The sequence below is a fragment of the Trachurus japonicus genome, chromosome 17 (assembly GCF_045865225.1).
Source record: "Trachurus japonicus isolate A0001 chromosome 17, Traja_1.0".
Lineage (NCBI taxonomy): Eukaryota > Metazoa > Chordata > Actinopteri > Carangiformes > Carangidae > Trachurus > Trachurus japonicus.
In genome coordinates this window covers 29,296,083-29,320,964 of record NC_140923.1, presented here as the reverse complement: position 1 = coordinate 29,320,964, position 24,882 = coordinate 29,296,083, and the positions used below count along the sequence as shown (strand labels likewise).

The 24,882-nt window shown below is 42.2% G+C and overlaps 2 protein-coding genes across 2 annotated transcripts in view; one reads left to right on the top strand and one right to left on the bottom strand.

Annotated features, from left to right (window-relative positions):
- Positions 1–24,882, bottom strand: part of LOC146970890 (peptidase inhibitor 15-A-like) — a 194,555-nt gene that overhangs the window by 90,936 nt on the left and 78,737 nt on the right. The gene's annotated exons all lie outside the window — the stretch shown is intronic.
- On the top strand, positions 1,107–23,506 carry LOC146970996 (uncharacterized). Its single transcript, XM_085804451.1, has 8 exons — positions 1,107–1,207; positions 1,314–1,407; positions 1,491–1,696; positions 7,711–7,737; positions 8,017–8,128; positions 8,631–8,769; positions 8,834–8,916; positions 23,453–23,506. The coding sequence occupies exons 1-8, from the start codon at positions 1,149–1,151 to the stop codon at positions 23,504–23,506; spliced, it is 774 nt and encodes a 257-aa protein (XP_085660577.1). The 5' UTR covers positions 1,107–1,148.

The window sequence follows — 24,882 nt, the reverse complement described above, 5'->3', positions numbered from 1 at the left end:
GGTAATAACGGGTTTCTGTGGGCGTGGAGCCTAAACTACGTAATATCCAGGTAGAACAACTGTAAAACACTGGAGTTGATAACAAACTGACCTAGAAAAAATAAAAATCCAGTGAACAGCGACATCGACTCTTGACATGAGAGCAGCACACGTGTCCAGATGCGTCACTTTCAGCTGTAGGCAGAAGTGTGTGCTGTAGGTGCAACAAGCGGTGCTGTAACATCACTCAGTCTAACCCCCCAACCACATCTAATCAAGACCCCAACACAACATAATATGAAGAAGGACTAACACTACTAAAAATTAAATCTTATTTTTTCCACTTACAGAACTGTTCGCGACTGGAAATAATGTAATTACACGTGACGTTCTGGGAGACCGCTGTGGCGTTTTAAGGGGGATTAGAATGTTGGCGGTTCTAGTGTTAACTGTTTTAAAGTGTTTTCCCCCTTTTCTGCAGTCTGTCTGCTTCAAATTTCTCCACCGACACAAATCTGTTCCTGTGGTCCAAACACCTTCACCATTATGCCAGGGAAGCAGACTGTTTTGGTGACTATTAATGGTATGTTGTTACTTCCCTATACTTTTTATATCCCCCTAGAAGGCAATGTGAGGTCAAGCATAATAGTTGCTCACAGTAATCCTTTTGTCCTGTGTTGCACAGATATTTGTCAAGTAGTAAATCTATTTTCGGTTTCAGGTCCATACAACATTGTGCCTGCCTGCTGTCTGTCGTCCATGTTGTTCTGCAAAATGGACCCCAGGGATGAGAGACCTCCTTGAACACAGATACTGGCCAGCAACCAGCAGCTGCCAAATGTTGTTCAAGACTTATGTGCTCACATCATTTGAGCAGATGAAGTTGGCCAGCCCAGCTTTATCTGTTCAAGCATTTCTCAAAATGCTTGAACATCGTTCCCTGAGCACAGGACGGGTAAGAACTCCTTGTTTACAAGATTTTTTTTTTTTAAATTTCAAACATTAAAATCTTTCATTGTAAGCCATAATAATACTATTCTTGTTTCCAGACAGGCAGTATTTGTGGCGCTACTTTCCACAGAGTCCTCCGGGAGTTTGCCTTTTGCAACTATAAGAAGGAGGATCTGTGCCTGGTGGAGCCTTTTGTATGCCCAGCATGCACACCGGACATGCTGGCTATATCTGCTGATGGTAATAGAAAGCATTACCGCTTCAAAAAGTCCAAAGGGTCAGTGGAGTAATTTTCTCATTGTAGTTGAAATATTATTTCATGTCAAAATAACTGGTTTATGGATGTGGGATTGGTTGTCAAACTTTTTCTTCTAATTTAACAGGACAGATGAACCATCTCTTTTTGATGGAGTGTTCATTGCACAAGATGCGAAAGTGTCTGCCTTTGTGGACCAAATCAGAAGTCAGATGCCGAGTGTAAGGATTTATATGATCCTCCAACAGTTTTTTATTTTTCACTTGTCCCAGGCCTATATGTAACAGATTGTATCTATTTTCAGAGAACTGGTCATGATGTCTGTGGGCCGGCTACTTTCACAGCAGGCAGAGAAACCTCACAGAAGTCCAGGTCCAAGGTGGATGAGGAGGGCCTGGAAATTGCAGTATGCCGGCATGGAGTCTTGTTGCAAGGCTTAAATCACTACCGTGGAGAGATTTATGCTTACCCAATGTTCCTACAAAAGAGCTGGCTGAAGTTGGAGGTTACGGGGACAGCTCTCCATTCCGACAACCCTCCACTTCGACACCCCGCTGTTCCGAAATAGCCCCACTTCGAAACACCGCTACTCCGACACCCCCTCCTCCCCCCCACAGCTGTCCAATGTCCAAGGTGCTGAACCGCGTGACGTTGTTTACATTCTGCTTTGTGGCTTGTCTGTGAAACATGCGCTGCTCAGGGACTGGGCAGATCTGTCCCACTTGCTTTCTCCCCGACTCCGTTGTTGGAGATCTCCACACAGTAATAGAAATACACTTTTTTATCTTTTTCTCCCCCCCTGCTCCGCTCGAGCGCGGCTGAAGCCGGCTTGAGCTCACACGGGCGCGAGGCTGCTGCAGCCGCCGCTCGCACTGACAGCTGACTGAGGGAGATGCTTTGGTTAGGCTTAGGCAATGAAGAAAGGAGTTGGTTAAGTTTAGTAAAAAAGACCAGGTAGAGGCTTGACAGGCTAGAAGCATAATGAACGTTATATGTCATTAATATGAAGTATTTGCTTGTTTTGCAGTTAAAGCAGAAGTAAGTGGTCCGGTCGTTTTCGCTAATGCTGCGTTCCAGGCAGGCTTTTGAAATCGTAAATTACAGCTTCAAGTCACAACTTACGACTTTGTAGCGTTTCAGGCAACCCACTCGTGTTTTTCCGACCTGTTTTACCGGTGAAAGTCACTATAACGGCCACTCGTAACTTCCGACCGGTGAACTCGTACCAGATCGAACTGGTACGACTTCACAGGTCGGAAAAACACGAGTTTCCTTGAACGCACCATAACAGTCCTCGTCGCTACGTCACCACATTCACGGCGTTCCTTGGCTGCACACACAGCCCTGCATGCCGTTCTCTCTCCTCATTGGATAAAAACTGTAGGATACGATAAATGTTTTCTCCTCGGCTCAGAGCAGAGCAGAGGGACTGAGAGACCCGTGTTTCAGTCCAAATGATCACCTATGTAGGTGATTGCTGTCGGAAGATATAACTATTTAAGACTTATATTAACACAAATATATCACTTACTTCTGCTTTAATTATGCACATGATCCGTTTGACCCCAAAAAGGAAAAAAGGATCAATGCGCACTGCGCACTGGGGGTTTCCCCCAATAACCTTTTCGGAGTAGCGGGGTCTTTAGAAAAAATAGAAAACCCCGCTATTACGATGAATGGAAGTCTATTGTCGGAAAGGCGGGGCTTCGGAAAGGCGGGGTGTAACCGGAGGTTACATGCTGCCACTCCGACATACCGCCATTCCGCCATTCTACTATTCAGACATGTCACCATTCAGACATACCACCATTCCGACATGTAAACGTCCTGCCATTCCGACAGTTTCGTCCCGCCAATTTCCATAAGGAAATGTGCGTTACTCCGAGCGGCGGTTAGGGTGTGTGTATATAATAAACAATTACACACAGATCAACAGAACCCAAAAGCCCTCCCCTCCCACTGTCACTGTCCGTGTATCTGTGTGTGTGTGTGTATGTGTGTGTGTGTGTTGGCGCGTGGTGAGGGTGAGTGAGAGAGAGTTTGTTTGTCCTACTGTCCACACGGGAGAGACGCCGCGGCTCCGCCCGGTGACCACGCCAGTCCTCTCCCTCGTCCCGCTTGGCTGAAAACGGGCCCGGCCGTGCAGTGTCCAAAAGGAAAAATAATCCACTATGCCGCTTTGGAATTGCCGCCACGACAGCCGTCCAAACGCCGACTGTGTCTCTCACTCTCTTCCCCTCTCACCACGTCACTTCCCCATTTAAACCCTCTGTCCCACTAATGCACTTTTACGCATTACGCACACAACTTACAGCAAAAAAGAAACATTCATTCATTCATTAAAGGTCCGCACGTCCCCTTGCGCAAACCACAAGGATAATTGATCATTTCCCTGGCCTAATACACCTGAAAAAAACCTGCAAATCAACTACCCCAGCTGGCCAGGCAAAACCCAGTGGATCACCACAAGTTGTTGCAACTTTGGGGAATTTACTCCTGGTAAAAAGGCTTACAAACAGCTTCATAATACGCACAAAAATGCAAAGGAAACGAAAGGTAACTTGAAAAAAAAATAGCAACAGCATGAAGTAGTCAAAATATGTGTTTTACGCATCTGTCTGTTCAGCTCCGCTTACATGTAAAATGACATTTCGTTGCGTACAGAGTCTCTCTCTCTCTCTCTCGCTCTCTCTCTCTCCAGCACCGAGACAGCGGACAGCGCGCTTGGTCATATTTCAGCACTACAAAATATCAGCAGTTCACTCTTCACTGATAAATCCATGGCACTGTCCATATAGTTAGATAATAATAAGTAATACATTTCACATGTAAGGGGAGCTGAACATATAGTTTTCATTCACAAACCAATGTGGGAGAGGTCCAAGACGCGTGTGCCAGACGCACAGAGGCATGCGTAAAACACCGACCTGTTTAGTTAATCTTTTAGTTAATTTTCGTTTCTTTTGGATTTTTGTGCGTATTTTGGAGCCGTTTTGGTACATGTTTGTAAGCCTTTTCCCCCCTGAATTATATTTTCTAAAGTGCAACAAGTGGGTTCGGAGTGTGTGATTGAAAGCACGGTCTGCTTCCCGTTCAAGGCCTATCTCCTCCTTCGTTGGTTTACGAGGTTGTGGAGTCCCTCTGCTTAAAGCAGAAGTAAGTGATATATTTGTGTTAATATAAGTCTTAAGGCGAGACACGGCAGGCAAAAACATCGTCAATTTTGAGATTTTGGGCTATTTTGCTTCCATAACATGTCTTCTTTCAGACTAATACAAAAAAATAGTCTAAAATACACATTATGGGTGTGTATTTTACTTCACTTTGACTGGTGTCGCCTGTAGATTTCTCCTAAATTCACCAGAACTGAGCGTTCTATCGCGGAGCGAGCCGCGTCTGTTCAGACTCCTGTCATATCAGGTATCGCTGTGAAGCTCTCTCTCTATCTCTATCTCTCCCTCTCTCTCTCCTGCACTAATGTGTCGGTTCCAAAAATGGTCATTTCCTTTGTACCAGCGACGAATCGTAAAAGTACGAGGGAGGGTCTCATTGGCTGGTGTCGTTTTCCGACAGCGTGATTCGTTTAGAAGCATCACGTGACGCGCTCTGAACAGCGGAGGGACTTTTAAAAACGGGGAAAGGAAATCGATTTAAATCCTCACATAAAATAAAACAGCAACTCTCACTTGCTAGACAACAAAAGACACAGCACAGAAACTCACCGAGCGATAAGATCCCTTTACAAAGTGCGTCATCGCGGAAGCTGTCACCCGTAAAAAAACGAGTGTTTGCCGTCGGAGACCAGCGCGATACACAGCGGTGGCTTTTTTTTTTTACACATCAGACGTCTGAATGAACTGATCGGAGATTTAATATGTCCCTGCGCTGGTACAGGGCTTAAAATGAACATCGATCCTCAGAATCACGTGTTGTGCAGTAGTTTACTTCTCAGTGACAGAGGTGAAACGGATGTGACACTGACATGGGCCAGAGATGATTTTTAGCCAGACAGAGACAAACTGAAAACATTGGTTGTCATATTACAGATGAGCCCAACTAGGCTACACCTAAAGTGTTTCTTATTTTTATTTTTTATTTTTTTTCTCTGACCTACTGGCCCACACACCTTAAAATTCACAGTGGCCAGACACTCTTGTTTCCAGTAACAATGGGCTCTATGCACAGCTCCACTACTTTCTAAATTCAAGGCAGCTCTTTTATTTACTGACAAACTGATTAATCCAGGTGTGTCTGAGTAGTCACATTGGTCAGACACACCTGGATTAATCGGTTTGTCCAATAATGTAATACAGGAAACAAAGGAGCTGCCTTAAGTTCAGGAAGTAGAGCTGTGCATAGAGCCAATTTGTGGAATTTTTGCAATAGAATCTTTAAAGGCCGTTTTCTCAAAATGAGCTTTTTCTTATACTCTGGACCCGAAATCTCCAGTTCAGCAGCACTTATAGACACCAAACCTTCCAGTTGTATTCCTGTCTATATTCTGAAGGTTTTTACAGAGGGGATTGTTGATATATCATTCACAGCCTCATTTATACAACAATTTATACCTAAAAACAGGGCGAAATTTGATTTTTTAGGGCTGGTGACAGTATTTTCTCATTTACAAAGTGATAAAAAGAGATATCCAAAATCCCCTCTGTAAAAACTTTTGACTTTAATATGTCAACAAAATAAAACAAGAATTTTGAAAGTGGCTTTATCCAATCTTCAGATTTCGGGTCTGGAAATGTACACAAATTCACGCATATTTAATTATATAATGTCTAATTTCTATATGTAAGCATAATATTTAAGAAAACATGTAATACAAAAAATAATTGTCTCAATCTAAGTAATAAACATAGAAAGTTTCATGGCAATAGCTGTTAGTTAAATTTTTTACCCTATTCACCTGGGGTGTCTCGCCTTAAATAGTTATATCTTCCGACAGCAATCACTTACATAGAGTGTTTGGACTGAAACACGGGTCTCTCAGTCCCTCTGCTCTGCTCTGAGTCGAGGAGAAAACATTTATCGTATCCTACAGTTTTTATCCAATGAGGAGAGAGAACGGCATGCAGGGCTGTGTGTGCAGCCAAGGGACGCCGTGAATGTGGCGACGTAGGGACGAGGACTGTTATGGTGCGTTCAAGGAAACTCGTATTTTTCCGACCGTGAAGTGGTACCAGTTCGATCTGGTACGAGTTCACCGGTCGGAAGTTACGAGTGGCCGTTATAGTGACTTTCACCGGTAAAACAGGTCGGAAAAACACGAGTGGGTTGCCTGAAACGCTACAAAGTCGTAAGTTGTGACTTGAAGCTGTAATTTACGATTTCAAAAGCCTGCCTGGAACGCAGCATTAGCGAAAACGACCGGACCACTTACTTCTGCTTTAAAATCTGAGGCTTTGAAATCGTCTGCTGTTTGAATTATCTGACCAATCTGTGTGCTTTAATGAGATGCACTGGACAAACGTGGGCAAACTGCTATTTTGCGCCGGCGTATCATTAGTGCAAAATAGTGTTAGGCCTATTTTTTTTTTTAGGGGGGGGGGTTGCGGTGGGGTGGGGTAGGCTTTTAAAAGATTTGTCGGAATGGCAACACGTTTCAAAGAGAAAAAAATACCACCATTCCGACCTTAGGAGACGAAAATTGTCGGAATGATGGGATGTTTATTAAAGGGTAAAGTGTTGCCATTCCGACAATTGGGGAGCATACATCAGTCCGACTGCCCATAAGTCCGACGGCTCATTTCTCCGACTACCCATTCTACGGTGTTAAGGTTAGGTTTAGGGTAAGGTTAAGGGTTAGGGCTACTTAACTCGGAGAAATGGGAGTTCGGACTAATGGACGCAAAAATAAATAAATGTATGGTCGGAGAAATGGGTAGTCCGACGGACGACAATTAGTTCAGTTCAGTTCAGTTCAGTTCAGTTTATTCGATCAGCATTTTACCCCCCCCCCCCCCTTCTCCACAGGTAAAATTTACTAAATGTACACAAGTGCTTACTGTACATGTGATGAGGGGTGTTGATCGAAAAGGTGTAGGCTGAAGCCTAGGCTTATTATGCCTACCCTTTTTACCAAAACAAAAAAAGAGGTAAAGAGAGAGAAAAAACAAAAACAAAAAAACAACAATCAATCCAGAAACTATTTCAACAAGGCAACTTTTACATTAGAGTTTAAATCAAACAAGCATTTGGCGCTCATAACAAATCTATATATTCTTTAAGTACCTTGGATTTAAACATTTTCTTGAAAATAGAAATCGAGCTACACATTCTTAATTCCTCATCATAACTGTTCCACAAATTGACACCTCTGACGGAAACACAACGCTGTTTTATATTAGTTCGTATTTTTGGTCTTTTATAGACACCTAATCCTCTCAATTCATAACGACTCTCTCGAGTTTCAAACAGCCTCTGAGTACTGCAACAAAACATATGGTTATGCACTTTAAATAATGTCGGAGTGGCGGCATGTCGGAATGGCGGTTGCCCCCCGAAGTTGGAAACACAAAATTCTTTTGTATGGACATTACTTGCAGGTAGTTTTAGCCGTTGTGAAATCATAACAGAAATTTTCACTGTGTGTTAAGCTGTATTAATCATTATTTTAGGCCATGTAGGTGTACAATACTATGACAGGCTAAAACAAGATATTATGGCCTTTTAAATAAATCGATATGGCCAAACTGTTATCTATTTACTACTTGCACATCCAGCAGATAAAACTTAACATTAATATTCATTATTTGATTGGTTACGGGTACTGATGTGACTTTGCCATCACGCACACCAAATACTAAGTGGCTTTTTCATTGCAGGTATTGGCCATATTTGGAGAAGATGGCAGAGAAGATACCTGAGCTTCAGCCACTGACAGAGATGAAGCCTTTTCTCTCAGTAATGCATGCCAAGGCAAATGTGAGGTACAGTGTGCATGTTAAAAGTATTTGTCACAAGATGTTTTATAGAAATAAATATAGGTGTTGCAGATTTCATTGGTGAAATCATTTAGTATATTACATGGTTGTAATAGTCTTACATAATAAGCATGTAATATAATTTACTTACATACTTACACTTATATGTAGCATGCTGTGAAGTACTTGCTATGGTTAGAGTTGGTGAGCAAACTGTTACAAAAACAGCCTGTCTGTCTGCAAGATTTCCAGGTTTCCAACATGTATGAAATGCATCTATTTCATAATATAGATATTGATTAACGCTTAAACCAACAGCAGTTGTGATAGCTTTGTAGGCTTTGTGAATAAGAGTAAAATTCAGAAAGTCTAATATGTTTTTAGGTACAAACCTCAAAATATATTAGACTTTCTGAGTCTAAAGTGTACAAAGCTATCACAACTGTTGTTGGTTTAAGCGTTAAAGGCAAATGATTCTAAAGCTAAATGCCTTTATTTTATCGTTTGTTTTGGAGCAGGTGAAATGGGGTGGCAGAAGCCAGGACGGGGCAGGGAATACTGTTGGTGAGGAAGTGGAGCAGGTGAACAGCTTCCTCTCAAGGGCAGCTCTGACCACAAAATACATGACTAAGTCAGGTTGGTTTAAAAACACAGGTAAGCTTTGACAGAGTACCAGTTAATAGAATTATTCATCATTTCTGTTTGTTCTCACAGGCAGAACAGATAACTGTGCTCGCCATTGGATGGAACCACAGGAAGGTGGAGAGCCTCCATAAGACACTGTCAAAGAGATTTGCCAAAGTAAGAAGTCTGTACCATAATTTCTCAATTCATGATCGATTTATGAAAACTAGGGCTGTCAGGCGATTAAAATTTTTTATCTAATTAATTATAGAATTTGTAATTAATTAATTAATCTAATTAATCACATTTTAATCTTATATCTGCTAAAGGTACCCAAATAAAGAATTCAAATTCTAGGACATTGCAAAATTGTATTGCATGACTAATCAATTTAATACACTTAGAAGAGAAGATTTGAAATCCACATTTTTATTGGTGAAGTGCGTTTCATAAATGAAATTTAAAAGAAAATGGTCAAGCACATCCCAGCAAACCAATTAGGCCAGGTGCGGAACCGATCAGCGCCCATGTTAACCTATCTTAAGTTCGGCATCTGTTCTATTTTTCACACTAGCCACGAGCGCCGTTGTCAAGCTGGATAGACCAGATCGTACTAGACAGGAAGTCGGGCTCAGAAAAGACGAGAGAATCCGGTCAATTTTCAAAATAAAATAATTAAATGATGATTAATGAAGTTGTTGCTTGTCCGTCTATTTGTCAGTTGCGTCTGCACGCGAGACACACATCCATTCATACAGAGCTAGGGGGGGATAGTTTGCGGGGGGTGGCGGGGTGGTTTCCTATAGTCACTTTTGTCACGCCCTGCCGCCCCCCACCCCCCCGCACCTGACAACTACCGTTCTCAACCAGACTCTGGTCTCCTAGTGCAGTGATTCTCAAATGGGGGTACGCAGTGGTACTGCAGGGGGTACGTGAAAGGACGAGGAATAAAATGAAATTTAAAAAAAAATTATTATTTTTTTATTTTTTATTTTTTTAAATTATACCAGAGACGTGACTTTGATATTAAAAACATGTTTACACGTGAAATATCGCCTTACAAAAATCGGGAGTACTCCTGTTCTGAAGCAATCTAAGGCCACCTCACTAGTGTGCGCATTTATCAACCACCGAAGAAGAAGAAGAAGAAAAAGAAAAAGACGAAGAAGAAAAAAAAGAAAAAGTAGGCCTAAACAACTTGAATGAGAATGCAAAACCGTGGGTAAAATATGGAAAAGTGGCTTCTTAAACGAGGGTGTCAAAGAAATGATGAAGAAGAACCAGAAAAGAAGAAAAAAGGGGAATTACAGAAATGCCGCCAGTTCCGTGACGAGTACATCGGGATGGGGTTCACCTGCACATCACAGGATCCCCCGCTAGCGCAGTGTTTTTTATGCGGCGAGCTAAAGGCTAACAGCGCAATGAAGCCATCCCACCTTCAACGACATCTCCGGACTAGACACCAACCATACGTTGGTAACACAATTGACTTTTTTAAGAGAAAACTCAGTGAATTTAAGTCATCACAAGAGAAAATGCAAAAGGCTACAACAACATCAACAAAAGCGCTGGAAGCATCATATTCAGTGTCGTTACTTTTGGCAAAAGCCAAAAAACCATTCAGTCTTGCTGAAGAACTTATTGTCCCAGCAGCGGCTGTGCTTGCAGAGACTATGGTGGACAAAGCAGCGGCTGCAAAGGTCAGGACTGTACCGCTGTCAAATGATACGGTTTCGCGGAGAATTGACAAGATGGGGACAGATATCGTGGCGCAAGTTGTGGAGAAGCTCAGAGCTGGTGAGTTTTCATTGCAGCTCGATGAGTCAACCGATATCACCGGACAGGCACAGCACGTTGCTTTCGCAAGATATGTTGACAATGATGACATCCAAGAACACATTATTTTCTGCAAACAACTAGAAGGGACAACAACTGGTCAGGACATTTTTGACATTGTTAATTCTTTCTTTTTGGACAACGGAATTGACTGGAAGTCCTGCATCAGTGTGTGTACAGATGCAGCAGCAGCGATGACAGGCCGTGTCAAAGGACTCATCGCACACATAAAGAAGGAGAACCCTGATGTGATATGGACACACTGTGTTATTCAGATGAGAAGATGAGCCCAGAGCTTCATTGTGTTTTGAATGACGCCATCAAGGCGCTAAATTCACGCCTGTTCCGGAGATTATGTGAAAACATGGGAGCAGAACATACGCAGCTCATCCTACACACAGAAGTACGCTGGCTGTCCAGAGGCAAGGTGCTGAACAGGCTGTTTGAACTACGGAATGAGGTATGTTGCTTTTTGTCAGAGAACGCGTCTCCTCTTGCCGCCTTGTTTGATGACACCCAGTGGCTTGCAAAGCTTGCATACCTCGCGGACATTTTCGCAAAAATTTAATGAACTGAATGTCAGTCTGCAAGGCAGGGACAGTACGGTTTTAAAACTATATGACCGAGTCAGTGGCTTTCTCAAGAAAGCAGCACTATGGAAGAGATGTTGTGCAAAAGGTGACTTCAGCTGTTTTCCTCAGTTTGATGGCTTCATCTCCAATGAGCAGACACAGAGAGAGGCAATCAAAGTCGTTGTGGATGGCCACTTGACTAAGGTAATTGCCAAATTCAAAACATACTTCCCTGACCTAAAAGAGAAGGCAGAACAGCTAGACTGGGTTCGAAACCCATTTACAGTGTCTGAAAGCAACTCTGGTTTGCTACCTGTTCACGTGAGGGAGGAACTAGTGGACGTGTCCACAGACCGTGGACTGCAGGATAAATTTAAGCACAGTTCACTAACTGAGTTTTGGGTGTCTGTGAGGTAGGGAGCACCCCGAGTTAGGAAAAAGAGCTCTGGGACAGTTGCTCCAGTTTGGATCTACATACCTATGTGAGGCTTCATTCTCAGCAATGACACAGATAAAAACAAAACAAAGAAATAGACTCTGCCAAGGGCTTGAAAATAGCCTAATAACAGCTGTGGCTTCTCTGCCACCGAGAATCTCAAAACTCATGGAAGAAGCACAAGGCCATGTGTCACACTAAAATGGACTGTAGTGGACTGTGAATCTGCACACTGTAAATGAACTGCAAATAGTTTTAAACATAAAGCTGAGTTGTTACTACTGTAATTGGAAACAATAGTTATTGTTATTATTTTATTGTTACTCTTAAACTGACTGACTTTTTGTGAATCTAATGATCTGCAGTGTTAATCCAAATGAAGTTAAAAAAAAATCCTGACTATTACAACTGTTACTGAATACAAAGCTATACTGGTTTGCTGATATGTTGTGTGAATCTAATGATCTGCAGTGTTAATCCAAATGAAGTTAAAAAAAATCCTGACTATTACAACTGTTATTGAATAGAAAGCTATACTGATTTGCTGATATGTTGTGTGAATGATCTGCAAAGTGTTAATGAAGTAAAAAAAAAAAAAAAAAAAAAAACCTGACTATTACAACTGTTATTGAATAGAAAGCTATACTGATTTGCTGTTATGTTGTGTGAATCTAATGATCTGCAAAGTGTTAATGAAGTAAAAAAAAAAAACCCTGACTATTACAACTGTTATTGAATAGAAAGCTATACTGGTTTGCTGTTATGTTGTGTGAATCTAATGATCTGCAAAGTGTTAATGAAGTTAAAAAAAAACCCTGACTATTACAACTGTTATTGAATACAAAGCTATACTGATTTGCTGATATGTTGGGTGAATGATCTGCAAAGTGTTAATGAAGTAAAAAAAAAAAAAAAAAAAAAAAACCTGACTATTACAACTGTTATTGAATAGAAAGCTATACTGATTTGCTGTTATGTTGTGTGAATCTAATGATATGCAAAGTGTTAAGTTAAAAAAAACCTGACTATTACAACTGTTGTTGAGTAGTAGAAAGCTATACTGATTTGCTGTTATGCTGTTTTGTTTGTAACACAATGACATCAAAACGTATATGTTCACAGAAAAATAAATCTGCTGAGGGCAATAACTTCAATCCTTTCACTCCATTTTTATTTGTAATGTTACATTCTTAAAATGTCAGTTATTATTCATTGCTAGCTATGATTTTCTCTTGCCGTTTTCTAAGCAAAATATTGTAGTAAAATAAAGGGGGTACTTGGATTCAGATATCAGGGAAAGGGGGTACTCAAGCCAAAAAAGTTTGAGAACCACTGTCCTAGTGGACTGGGTCTGGCTCCAAGTTTGAGCAAATGAGCAGAGATCCGACCAGGTCCGACCAGTGTTGACCCTGGACCTGATGCGGTCGGACCGCGGCAAAAATAAATAAATAAAAGAAAGCCTGTAGTTATGTTCATAGAGACGTAACAGGTGTGGCACGACAAACATGGTGATCAGCTGTGGTCATTGAATAGACTACACTATAGGTCATTTCAATTTGCGCATCTGTGTTTTTTTCCTTTTTATTTTGTTTTATAACATTTATATGCGCATCGAGAGTGAGTGATTCAGTGAGTGAGTGAGCGAGCGCGAGAGAGAAACAGCGGGTGCACCAGATGATTGCCAACCGACAAAAACTGAAATGAGACGATTAAAGAGAGAAAAAACACAGAATATACAATATATGTCCAAGAGACTTTGTCCTGAGGAAGGATCGGATGGTGGCCCAGGTTTAGTGATGAGGAAACTGTCACTGCTGCGCATCTGTCAGCAGCTGCTCCAAACAGACACGTCACTAACTTTATTTTGAAGGGACAGATTAGATGTTGATTAGTTGATTTTGTTAACAGTGACTTTGTTGCACCCAAACATTAATAGAACAGACCCGGCTTGAGAGCGGCTTTTATTGGCTCAAACCTGGAGACAGACCCGACCCAGTGCAACCGGCATCTCGAGACTCGCCTTTTTTTTTGAGAATTTACAGTAGCCTGGGCTATCCCCCCCCTGGCAAATCGCACCCTGCAGACGGGTATAGATGCGAGTGGAGCCGATGTTTGACCGGCGCGGACAGCGCAGGAGAAGCAGCTCCCTGTGCAGCCAGCCAAGCGCCTGTGAGGACGAGCGCTGCTCAGTGCTTCCGCGGGCAGTGCGTCCGGGCTGTGAGTCGCGTCCATGCCGGTCAGTCTGTTGTCACTCTGCTTTGACTAGCGACGCGGGTGGGAAGTGACCAACACGTCCGGACAAGTTCCTCGGTGCTATGCTACCGTTACGTGCTACTGCCAAGTAGCCAGGGTCATTCAATGGGCCAAATTTGAAGTGCTTTTTTTAATTGCGTTAATTTTTCTAACGCGTTAATTTGCAGTGTAATTAATTAATCTAATTAACCCGTTAAACTGACAGCCCTAATGAAAACTACTCTGAAAACGTCACATTTATAAATGGTACACAGACACTTAAGTAAAAATATGACAAACCTACCAAGTACTTAAAGTAACATTGCAGAATTTTTTGGCCTTAAAATAAGACTCCAGACTCCTGAGCCGGGTCGCGTCGGCTGAAACTACACTATGTAACTTCCCTGCACGGGTACGAATCACCTCCCCCCCTCCGCTCTGCATCGAGAGAGAGACGTGGTGGGTAAAAGCGAAACGGTTCCCCGCCGGTCGTCGTCGCTGTCTTCCGACAGCATACGCTTACATAGAGTGTTTGGTCTGAAACACGGGTCTGTCAGTCACTCTGCTCTGCTGTAAGCTGAGGAGAAAACTTTCCTTGTATCCTACAACCTTTATCCAATGAGGAGAGAGAACGGCATAAAGGGGCGGTCCTCTCTGTGTGTGCAGCCAAGGGATGCGCGTGAATGTGGTGACGTAGGGACGAGGGCGGGGACTGCTAACTCCATCGGCTGATAAGAAGTTAGCCAAAACGACAGGGTCTCCTCTCCCGTCTCTCGTTATGCCAGCCGCTAAAACTGTGATAGGAAGGACCTATAGTGATCCCAGAGCGTCACGAAAACGCGCTAGCACGTGCACCGACCTGAGTGTTTAAATGACTTAAATTGAACCGGTACCTTTCTGATTATGTTTAACGAATGTACGGTGTCCTTGAGTGTTTAGAAAGGCGCCTACAAATAAAATGTATTATTATTATTATAATGTGATCATCTGATCCTAAACAACTGCATAGAATGTTTACGCTTGGCTGAGCCTGCACACAAACAGCGCACAGAGAAGAAAAGCCTTTTCCAGCGGATTATTCAACTACTGTAGTAAATCTTGTATATATTCAGTTTGTGGGTAATCTATTATTTTTTTGCCCCCTCTTGCCCCAGCGTAGAGCTGGCCTCTAGTCTGACCAATCAGCACAGAGTAAATCTCTGGACTTTTTCAGGGCCGATCTGAGTACCTACCCCAGGCAGGGACTCTGTTCGGCCCCCCTAAAGGTTCCTGTAAATGCGCGAGCGGAAATAATGAAAGTAATGGCAAACAAACACTGCATATCTCCAAAATCAGTAGCCTACTCATTTCAATGTAACAATTCCCGATGAGAACCGGTGTCAAAAAGGGAAAAAGGAGGGGGAAAAAAATAATTGATAACGGACTTTCATGGCACCATGGCAATGAACGAAGCTTCGAAGCTTTGAATTTTTTGGGTCAGCCCTAAAAATTACCCTGAAGTTCCTGCAGTGGAAACACGCCTTACATGGGGCTTGACATAAGGAGGTGAAAACACATGCACATATCAAAATCTGTTTAAGCTGGATGAAGAAATACCTGATGTGAAATCAAATGACAGAGTATACTGCACCATATACAGTTACAATTCATATTATAATAATGCAGAGCAGAATTTTATTCATTCTTTCATTTCAGTCCAAGTGAAAGATGCCAACAAGGATCTGTTGAAGAAATGATTAAATGTGTGCTATTACATTATTACCCCAACTGTTTCAGTTTATTCTGTGTTTCTTTGGAGAGATGCTGTTCTTGGATTTTTCTAATAAATCTTTAGTACACCACAGACTTTGCTTTGCCATAATAAAATGGAATCTATGTTTTCTGTTAAAAAAATCAACATCCAGGATACACTAAGCTTACTCTTTGGTAAAAATGTAGCATGGACACTTGTGTACATTACCATTAAGAAGACTTTCATACAGTTTCTCAATGGTGTGAAATGCATCCTTTGCATCTTCTGTCTCTTCTTCTTCTGTCACCTCCCATGGACAGAAGACCTCGGCGCTGAATCCAGCCGCCGTCTTCTTCGCCAGGAGCAAAATTGGATAGCGCTCCAAAAGATGCCACTTGTGGAGCTGGAACAAAGTCATAAGTCATAGAGTAGCTGCATTAATTCCTTAATTCTCGCGCCACAACACACTCATAGCACAAAAAAAAACAAAAAAAAAAAAAAAACTGGCAGCTGTGTGCAAGATCAGCTAGTCCTGTAAACAATGAGCATTGGCGAAGAGGACAATTAGTGCAAACTCTCTCCCAAAAAATCTGGGTGTTCCAGAAGAGACAAAACCCGATAATGAAAATTGAAAAGAGGCAGCATTTGTACTTCCATTTAAGTCTCCTACTGCACTATGGGTTCATATTGTCCCTCTCTATAAGTCGCTATGCATAGAAGCATCTGCTAAATGCCCAAATGTTTGTGAAGATTTAATTAGCAAGACAATTCATGGTGTGCCCCTAAATTTTCTGCTTGCGCCCCTAAAAAAAGGAAAAAAAATAACTTATGGACCTTTTCCACTAGCACAGCACGGCACAGCAATTTTGCTTTTCCACTAGCCCTAGTACCTGTACCAGGTACTATTTTTAGTACCTCCTCGGCCCTGGTTTCAAGCGAGCCGAAGCGATACTAAAACATGACGTCAGCCGACTGCCTTCCACTGATTGGACAGAGCGTCATCACTGGAAGAGTCGCGAGCGATACGTCCTGAGAATCAAACCCGGAAATTTCAAAAACAAAGCGGCGACAACGACCACTGATTTGTATCGAGACTGTTGTTATTCCTTCACCCAAGTTAAATGACTGCTGTGTAGAAAACCACGCTGTGGTCTGTAATCGAGGTGCAGATTAGTGAGTTTGGAGCTGACAAGTGGATCGAAAAACGAAAGAGAGTATGCGGCCCTGCGATCGCCCCCGCCGAGGAGGCACTAGAGAACTCAGCTCAGAAGTGGAAAAGCACCTTTACCGAGCCAAGCCTTGCCGTGCCGTGACTGTGTAGTGGAAAAGCGCCATTAGTCTGGAGTTATGTTAGCATAGTTATTGGTGGACAGTGCTAGCATTCATATTATAGGTGTTGCATATAAAAACTTTTTATATATCTGAAAAGGTTTGCTAGTTTGCTTTGCCTCTTCTCCGATTTCTCTGTGCACACTGAGGAAGGCATAACCGAAACTATATATATTTGGTTAAATATATAATAATACTAGTGTGAATATTGAGGTTCATATTAAGTATGAACTAACATAGCATAAAAAAGGTTTGTGTCTTACTGAATTCAAATATGGTGGTCACACAAATATAGTTAACAACATAAAATGCAGTAAACAGCTTTACAGCAGTTTAGTAAACTGCAGTTTAGTTGTACTTAACACATCAACTAAACTGAGTTTCAGGATTAGCTTGAACAGGATGGAGGGTGAAGTGGTGAAAAAGTCAATGCCAAAACAAAAATAAAAAACCTACCAGAAGATTAGTGCTGTCGTATAACTTGTTCACACTTTTGTTTTTATTTTGCCTTCCAGGCCTGATTGATTTTTTCCTTGGCCCTTTCTAACTTTTGTTTGTAGGGCTGCTTGGCCCCACAAACACGGCACACCTTACTGGCCACCCCTATGTTGCCCTGGCACTCCACGCACAATTTTTGTGTCGGCATCTGGGGAGAAAAACGACAACAATGTTTAAATCAAATGTCATGAGAATGAGAATGACACACAGTACATGAGCTAGTATTTAACAAATGTATTCATCCTAAAAGCATGCACACATAGCCACACTCACAAACGTATGTGATCCATCAGATTTTTGTAATGTTGCAATTACAAAGGTTTATCGTGTATTAAATATTGACTGCTGTTAACAGACATAATGTAGCCCTATGCATAAGCTATGGATAAAGTGAGACGTGGATCTTGGCAGCAGCTGTCAATATCTGGTTATCGGTAATCATATAGTAGGTTACCGGTACGTGCATGGACGTATGGTTACCTGTTATCAACATCAGGGGTCTGTGGGTTGACCATAGACTGTAAAAAGAAGGGGTTGACCTCCTCTGACCTGGATGCGGCGCGGCTTATAGTCGTTCGCACCGAGATCGTGCCGCGTCTACCGCGCCGCGTCTACCTGCCGCCGGACTCCGCGGTAGACAGTAGCGGAACTGCTGGAATTTGAAAAGGATACTAGCTAGTTCCCCTCTCGTTTACACACACTAACACACACACACGAGACAACCTAACGTTAATAAATAACACAGTAGCGAGCCCGCCTGGTCTGGACTACCGCGCCGCTCAACGGGGCTGTCCGGGCGGCGCGACACTCGCCACACGAGTTGTATTGACTTTCAATGTAGTCGTTCGCACCGAGATCGTGCCGCGTCTACCGCGCCGCGTCTACCTGCCGCCGGACTCCGCGGTAGACAGTAGCGGTACCGCTGGAATTTGAAAAGGAAACTAGCTAGTTCCCCTCTCGTTTACAGACACTAACGCACACACGAGACAACCTAACGTTAATAAATAACACAGTAGCGAGCCCGCCTGGTCGGGACTACTGCGCCGCTCAACGGGGCTGGCCGGGCGGCGCGACACTCGCCGTGCGAGTTGTATTGACTTTCAATGTAAACTCGCCGCAACGAGCCGGGCGGCGCAATCTCGGTGTGCATCATGCTAATGCTAAATGCTACGGTCCGTTTCTGCGTGTTTCTGACTTGTCAGAACAAAATGAGCAGCTGGATGAAGTTCAGCTTCCACGGGCTTCCTCTCCTCAACCTGGACTCACTAAAGCCCCGGCTAGTTGAGCTAAAAATGGACCCGAATGCTGAAGCAGAATGATTATTATCAGAATGAGCCGGGCAGCGGTCGGAGATCACATAATCCAGGTCAAAGGTCAGTGGGTCAATTTACGGCCGGATGTTGATCAGGTAACCCCGGACTCAGAGGGGAAGCACTGGTGTACCAAAATATTGGTGAAATTAACGAGTTTCGCGGCGCTTACCTTGTTACCTACTGTCCGGCGGGATTAGGCAGGATTGTCCAGTAACTAGTAATAAAAAGTTAAATGCACCAAACCGGGCGTCAGATGTCATCCTGCTGCCGGTAGAGGCGCTCTTTGAGAAAACGACCTCGGGTCGTATTTGAGCGGTGGTACAAACGACCGATATGATCGTTTTGGGTTGGAGGACTTGTTGCAAAAAACATATAACTGTTGGAATAAAGATCTAGGGATAGTAGATGCGAATACAAATTGGAAAGAATGCCTATTACGAACATACCAAGTAACTACAAATGAAAATTTGCGTCTAATACAATATAAGTTAATGACAAGGATATATTACAGTAGAGACAAAATTCATAAATTTGATACCAGCACCTCTGACCTTTGTGTAAAATGTGGCAAACAGAGTGACTCCCTCATCCATGCCTTTTGGTACTGTGAAAAAATCAGGAGGACTTGGGGGGATATTGAAAAATGGTTGGCAACAGCTGGTAAAACAGGGGACAGCTCTCCATTCCGACACCCCTCCACTTCGACACCCCGCTGTTCCGAAATAGCCCCACTTCGAAACACCGCTACTCCGACACCCCCTCCTCCCCCCCGCAGCTGTCCAAGGTGCTGAACCGCGTGACGTTGTTTACATTCTGCTTTGTGGCTTGTCTGTGAAACGTGCGCTGCTCAGAGACTGGGCAGATCTGTCCCACTTGCTTTCTCCCCGACTCCGTTGTTGGAGATCTCCCACACAGTAATAGAAATACACTTTTTATCTTTTTCTCCCCCCCGGCTCCGCTCGAGCGCGGCTGAAGCCGGCTTGAGCTACGGGCGCGAGGCTGCTGCAGCCGCCGCTCGCACTGACAGCTGACTGAGGGAGATGCTTTGGTTGGGTTTAGGCAATGAAGAAAGGAGTTGGTTAAGTTTAGTAAAAAAGACCAGGTAGAGGCTAGACAGGCTAGAAGCATAATGAACGTTATATGTCATTAATATGAAGTATTTGCTTGTTTTGCAGTTAATTATGCACATGATCCGTTTGACCCCAAAAAGGAAAAAAGGATCAATGCGCACTGCGCACTGGGGGTTTCCCCCAATAGCCTTTTCGGAATAGCGGGGTCTTTAGAAAAAATAGAAAACCCCGCTATTACGATGAATGGAAGTCTATTGTCGGAAAGGCGGGGCTTCGGAAAGGCGGGGTGTAACCGGTAAAACAAATGCTGTACCATCACCAGCAATTTGTATTTTTCAAGGTGTGGAGAAACTAAGATACCCAGCGGTATGGCAAATTCTCTACTCATACTTAGTTTTTAAGAAATTAATTCTCCAACATTGGAAAGATACTGAAGCCCCTACTATTTCACAGTGGAGACAGCATACAGTAAATATACGTTTAAAGGAACTCTGCATTGTGTATTCTTTTGTGTGCGTGAGTGTGGGGTGTGTATGAGTATGAATGTGGGTTTTTGTTTTTTTTGTTTTTTTCTTCCTCTAAGGATGTTTTTGTTGTTGAAGTTTATTTGCTCCTGCTTTTTGTTTCTCCTATTTTTTTTTTTTTTTTACCTTTTTATTTCATTTTTATGTTATTACTTATTTTTAACAATTTGCTGATCGATAATAAGTTAGTTTACTTTAAATTTGGTGTAATAGCTGTTCGTGTTTTCTTTTTCTTTTTTTCCCCCCTTTATCATTATTATTACTTTTACTATTATTAAATATTCTTAGTTATTTACTATTACCCACTGGATACTTGTATTAGGTTATTATTGCTGACTTGATTACCAGTAATAGCATCTAACAACGTATTACCCATTATATGTACACATGAGAAGGTATGCTTTGTCCTTTATGTGTTTTTTTTAATTTATTTTATATTTTTGTTCTGTTTTTTGGTGTGTGTGGATGAACTGAAGAAAGAAATAAAAAAAGAAATTATATTAAAAAAAGAAAGAAAATATCCAAATCATGTGCCATAACCCTTTGAAATAATCAATCATTATTTTTTTTTAATTTTCATGGAAAAATAGGAGAAAAAGTGTTTATAGTCGGTCACAATTGTGACCGGTGGGATAATATGTACCGTATTTTCCGGACTATAAGTCGCGTTTTTTTTCTAGTTTGGCTGGCCATGCGACCTATATTCAGAAGCGACTTATATATATATTAAAAAAAACCTACGCTATGACCACAAGAGGGAAGCAAGGCTTTTATTTCTAAATCCCTCCTCATTCAGTAGCTCATCTTCATCTTCCTCACGTGCTGTTCTCCTCGCTATGCTGTGTGACCTGTCTCCGTTGCGCCGTAGCGCTTCACTCCCAGTCAATTCAGAGTATTTTCACAGCGTATTCTGCGGCCCGTCTTCGGTCTCTGCTCCGGTCCCGACTGGGCTCCGGACACGGAGCAGAGAGCCAGGCCCGACAGTGCAAGGCTGTCCCTCTCTGAAGGAGAGGTCGTCCGTCTTCACAGACAGTCCACAAAGGGTTTCTGATCACAGGGTTACCCGCAGCGCTTTCCTGTTAAGGCGGCCACCTTAACAACAAAGAGCTGCCGCCTAAACTAACGTGTTAAAAAAAAAAGGAGCGATATTCACCGCCCCCGCCCCCCCCCCCCAATTTTAACTGGGCTGTACTACAGAACTTATTTTTTTACTGTTACCAGTGCCAGCATACATAACAGATGCTTGTGTGCTTTATCACATGTTAGTGTGGCTATTTTACATATCAAAAACATGTAGAACAACTAAAAGCAAAAGCAAAAAGACGCCTATCAACATTGCCATTGTCACTTTTGTGAAAAATATAAGACATGCATATTGTAACTTTGTTATTGGATTTACATTTTAGTGCAATATTGCTTTAGTGCACTTTTCATTTTACCATTGTAAATGTACATTTTTAGTGCAATATTTACTTATTGACCTAGGGGTCACTCAGAATAGAAGACTTACTTTTGTTCAGGTTCAAATATAATTTCAAAAGACATAAAACCAACCTAACTACAAAATGCACATTTTAACAAATTTGATGCAAGCTTTTAAAATAGTTTGGTTACACTTTACTTGAAGGTATCGTCATAAGAGTCACATGACACTGTCATAAGACTGACATGACACAGTCATTAACGTGTCATAAACATTATGTCAATGTCATAACGTTGTCATTAAGTGTCATTCGGTTTTTATAGGGTTAGGGTTATGACATTGACATAATGTTTATGACACGTTAATGACTGTGTCATGTCAGTGTTATGACAGTGTCATGTCACTCTTATGACGATGCCTTCAAGTAAAGTGTTACCAATAGTTTTTAAAGAAAATTCATGAATTGCTCATCTTGCCAACCCTTATTTGTCACTGACGCATGTATGAGACTTCCTTCGTACAACATCTCTGTAGAAGGAGTGTCTGCTTATGAGTGCATTGAGGGACCATGTAAAGATGGACCCCCACCACTTCTTGGACCTGATTGAGATATGACACCTTATGAAGTTTGTTTGAATGTTTAGATTTTATTTTTGACCACCTGCAACTTGGTCCTTGGCTCATCTGTCTGGACCCTCTGGTGCAGGCATGGGCAAACTCTTCCACAAAGGGTTATGTGACTGTAGGTATTAGTTCCAACCAAACAAGAGCACACAGTTTGACCAATCTGTCGAACTGTCTGAAGACTGAGATCAGTTGATGAAACGAATCAAGTCTAGTGTGCTACTGCTGCTTGGTTGGAAACCTGCAGCCACACTGCCCTTTGTGGGAAAGTTTGCCCATGGCTGCTCTGGTAGGTACAGGTGGGTATAGGGATTTGCCTCTTCACCAACAGTGGGTGGAAGTGGGGTGGTGAGAGGGAAGTTATCATCCCTGATAACAATCTTACATAATCTTTTTGCCTAACTTTCATTCATCAGCCTGGTTGGCAATTGACCTGTCTCGCCCTTATAGTCCATATCACAGTCATGGGGACAACATCTATTTCACTTTGAGAGATAGGTTAACTGAAATGCTTTAGGGTCTGTAAGGTCCAATATATACTGTGTTTGATTCAAATTTAAATAATAATAATAAAAAAAGAAAGTTAGCTACTTACACTGTGTTATCCCACTGGTCACTATTGTTGCCATCGACAATTTTACTCATGCTGTGACCACGCTAAACACAGTTGAGTGATTGTAGATGCATATGTCAATAAACACCGTAAAGATGATGTGTCCCAAAAATCTTTCTCTTATCTTTATATCAACCTTCTTTACTGACCTTCTTTGTCGAGGCTTTGATGCAGCCACCTTCCTCGGATGGTGCAACCAGGAAGTAATCAGCTCTGATCATGTGACAATTTACACTAAACAAATGAAACTGCACATATGTGATCAGGAGGGTTTCTTGCTTCAATATTTTTTGGAAATATGTTGATACTCCATTTACTAACATTTTTAGGGCCTTTCAACTGGAAATATTTTTTACGGTCACTTTTGTGGCCGATGGGATTAAATGGATAAGTTGTTTTCTATTTTTTCTTTTTCTTGGAAACTGTTATAATATTATTTGTTTATTTGATTGTGTTTATTGTTTATGGTGGCTCCTTTATTAATTGTCCCCTTTTTGTTCCCTGTTCCTAGCATCTGAGAGCCAGCGGTGGAGGTGGTGATGGTTTCCCTCTGCGTGCTGTGTGACACCTTTTGGTTTGTTTTCTCTACACATTATAGTCTAGAGAGTTGTTTCACGTGTGAATGGGGTGCTCTTTAACTTGAAGAATTTCCTTCCCCTCCTACCCCTCCCTGCTGTGTTTTCTCATCGTTACAGGAACTAGTTATTCCCCTTCTACTTTTAAACTCGCAATATTTGAATATTTGTTGTGAAAATAAAATCGATTGTTGTAACTTATTGAAGTGAGTGAAAGTCCATGTCTCCAAATGTGCCACTCCAGAGCCCCCATATTAGCAGGTTCCATGCCAAAATAGCCCATTTGTTCTGTGGATACAACAAAGACAGGGGAAGCAGGATTTGGCAAATACCACCCACAAATCTCAGGTGGAGTCAGGTGCTTTGCTCACTTTCCAATTTTTGTGATGTGGACTTTTCAAACTGAATGTTTACAAATGTGCCACTCTAGAGCCCCCATATTAGTCAGATTTATGCCGAAATAGCTCAGCTGGGAGAGTGTTAGACTGAAGATCTAAAGGTCTCTGGTTCAATCCCGGGTTTCGGCAGAGAGTAGCATTCACGAGGCTGTGAAATCTTTACCTGAATGAATGTCTCCAAATGTGCCACTCCAGAGCCCCCATATTAGCAGGTTCCATGCCAAAATAGCCCATTTGTTCTGTGGTTACAACAAAGACAGGGGAAGCAGGATTTGGCAAATACCACCCACAAATCTCAGGTGGAGTCAGGTGCTTTGCTCATTTTCCAATTTTTGTGATGTGGACTTTTCAAACTGAATGTTTACAAGTGTGCCACTCCAGAGCCTCCATATCAGCAGGTTTCCTAAAGGTCCCTGGTTCGATCCCGGGTTTCGGCAGAGAGTAGCATTTAGAGCGTTGAATGTCTCCAAATGTGACACTCCAGAGCCCCCATATTAGCAGGTTTCATGCCAAAATAGCCCACTTGTTCTGTGGATACAGCAAAGACTGAGGGAAGCAGGAATTGGCAAATGCCACCCACAAATCTGAGGTGGAGTCAGGTGCTTTGCTCACTTTCCATTTTTAGGGTCCGGGCAGCTAAGCTGCCGGGACACTATTGTATTCCTAGGAATTCTTCTTCTTCTTCTTCTTCTTCTTCTTCTTCTTCTTCTTCTTCTTCTTCTTCTTCTTCTTCTTCTTCTTCTTCTTCTTCTTCTTCTTCTTCTTCTTCTTCTTCTTCTTCTTCTTCTTCTTCTTCTTCTTCTTCTTCTTCTTCTTCTTCTTCTTCTTCTTCCAAGGAAGTCATACTTCCCATGGGTGAAAACTCACCAAACTTCACAGAAACATCCAACCCCATGCCAGATTCACTCAACTCCAAGGACATGTGCCCCCCCCAATAAGCGTTTAAATTTAAAAACTTTAAAAATTCC

Bases quoted from the DNA above. Each gene is read 5' to 3' on its own strand.
- LOC146970996 (XM_085804451.1), top strand. From the start codon at position 1,149: ATGCTGGCTATATCTGCTGATGGTAATAGAAAGCATTACCGCTTCAAA. The intron at 8,770-8,833 runs GTAAGCTTTGAC...TCTCACAGGCAG, and splicing joins AGGTTGGTTTAAAAACACAG to AACAGATAACTGTGCTCGCC. The intron at 8,917-23,452 runs GTAAGAAGTCTG...CCCTGTTCCTAG, and splicing joins TGTCAAAGAGATTTGCCAAA to CATCTGAGAGCCAGCGGTGG.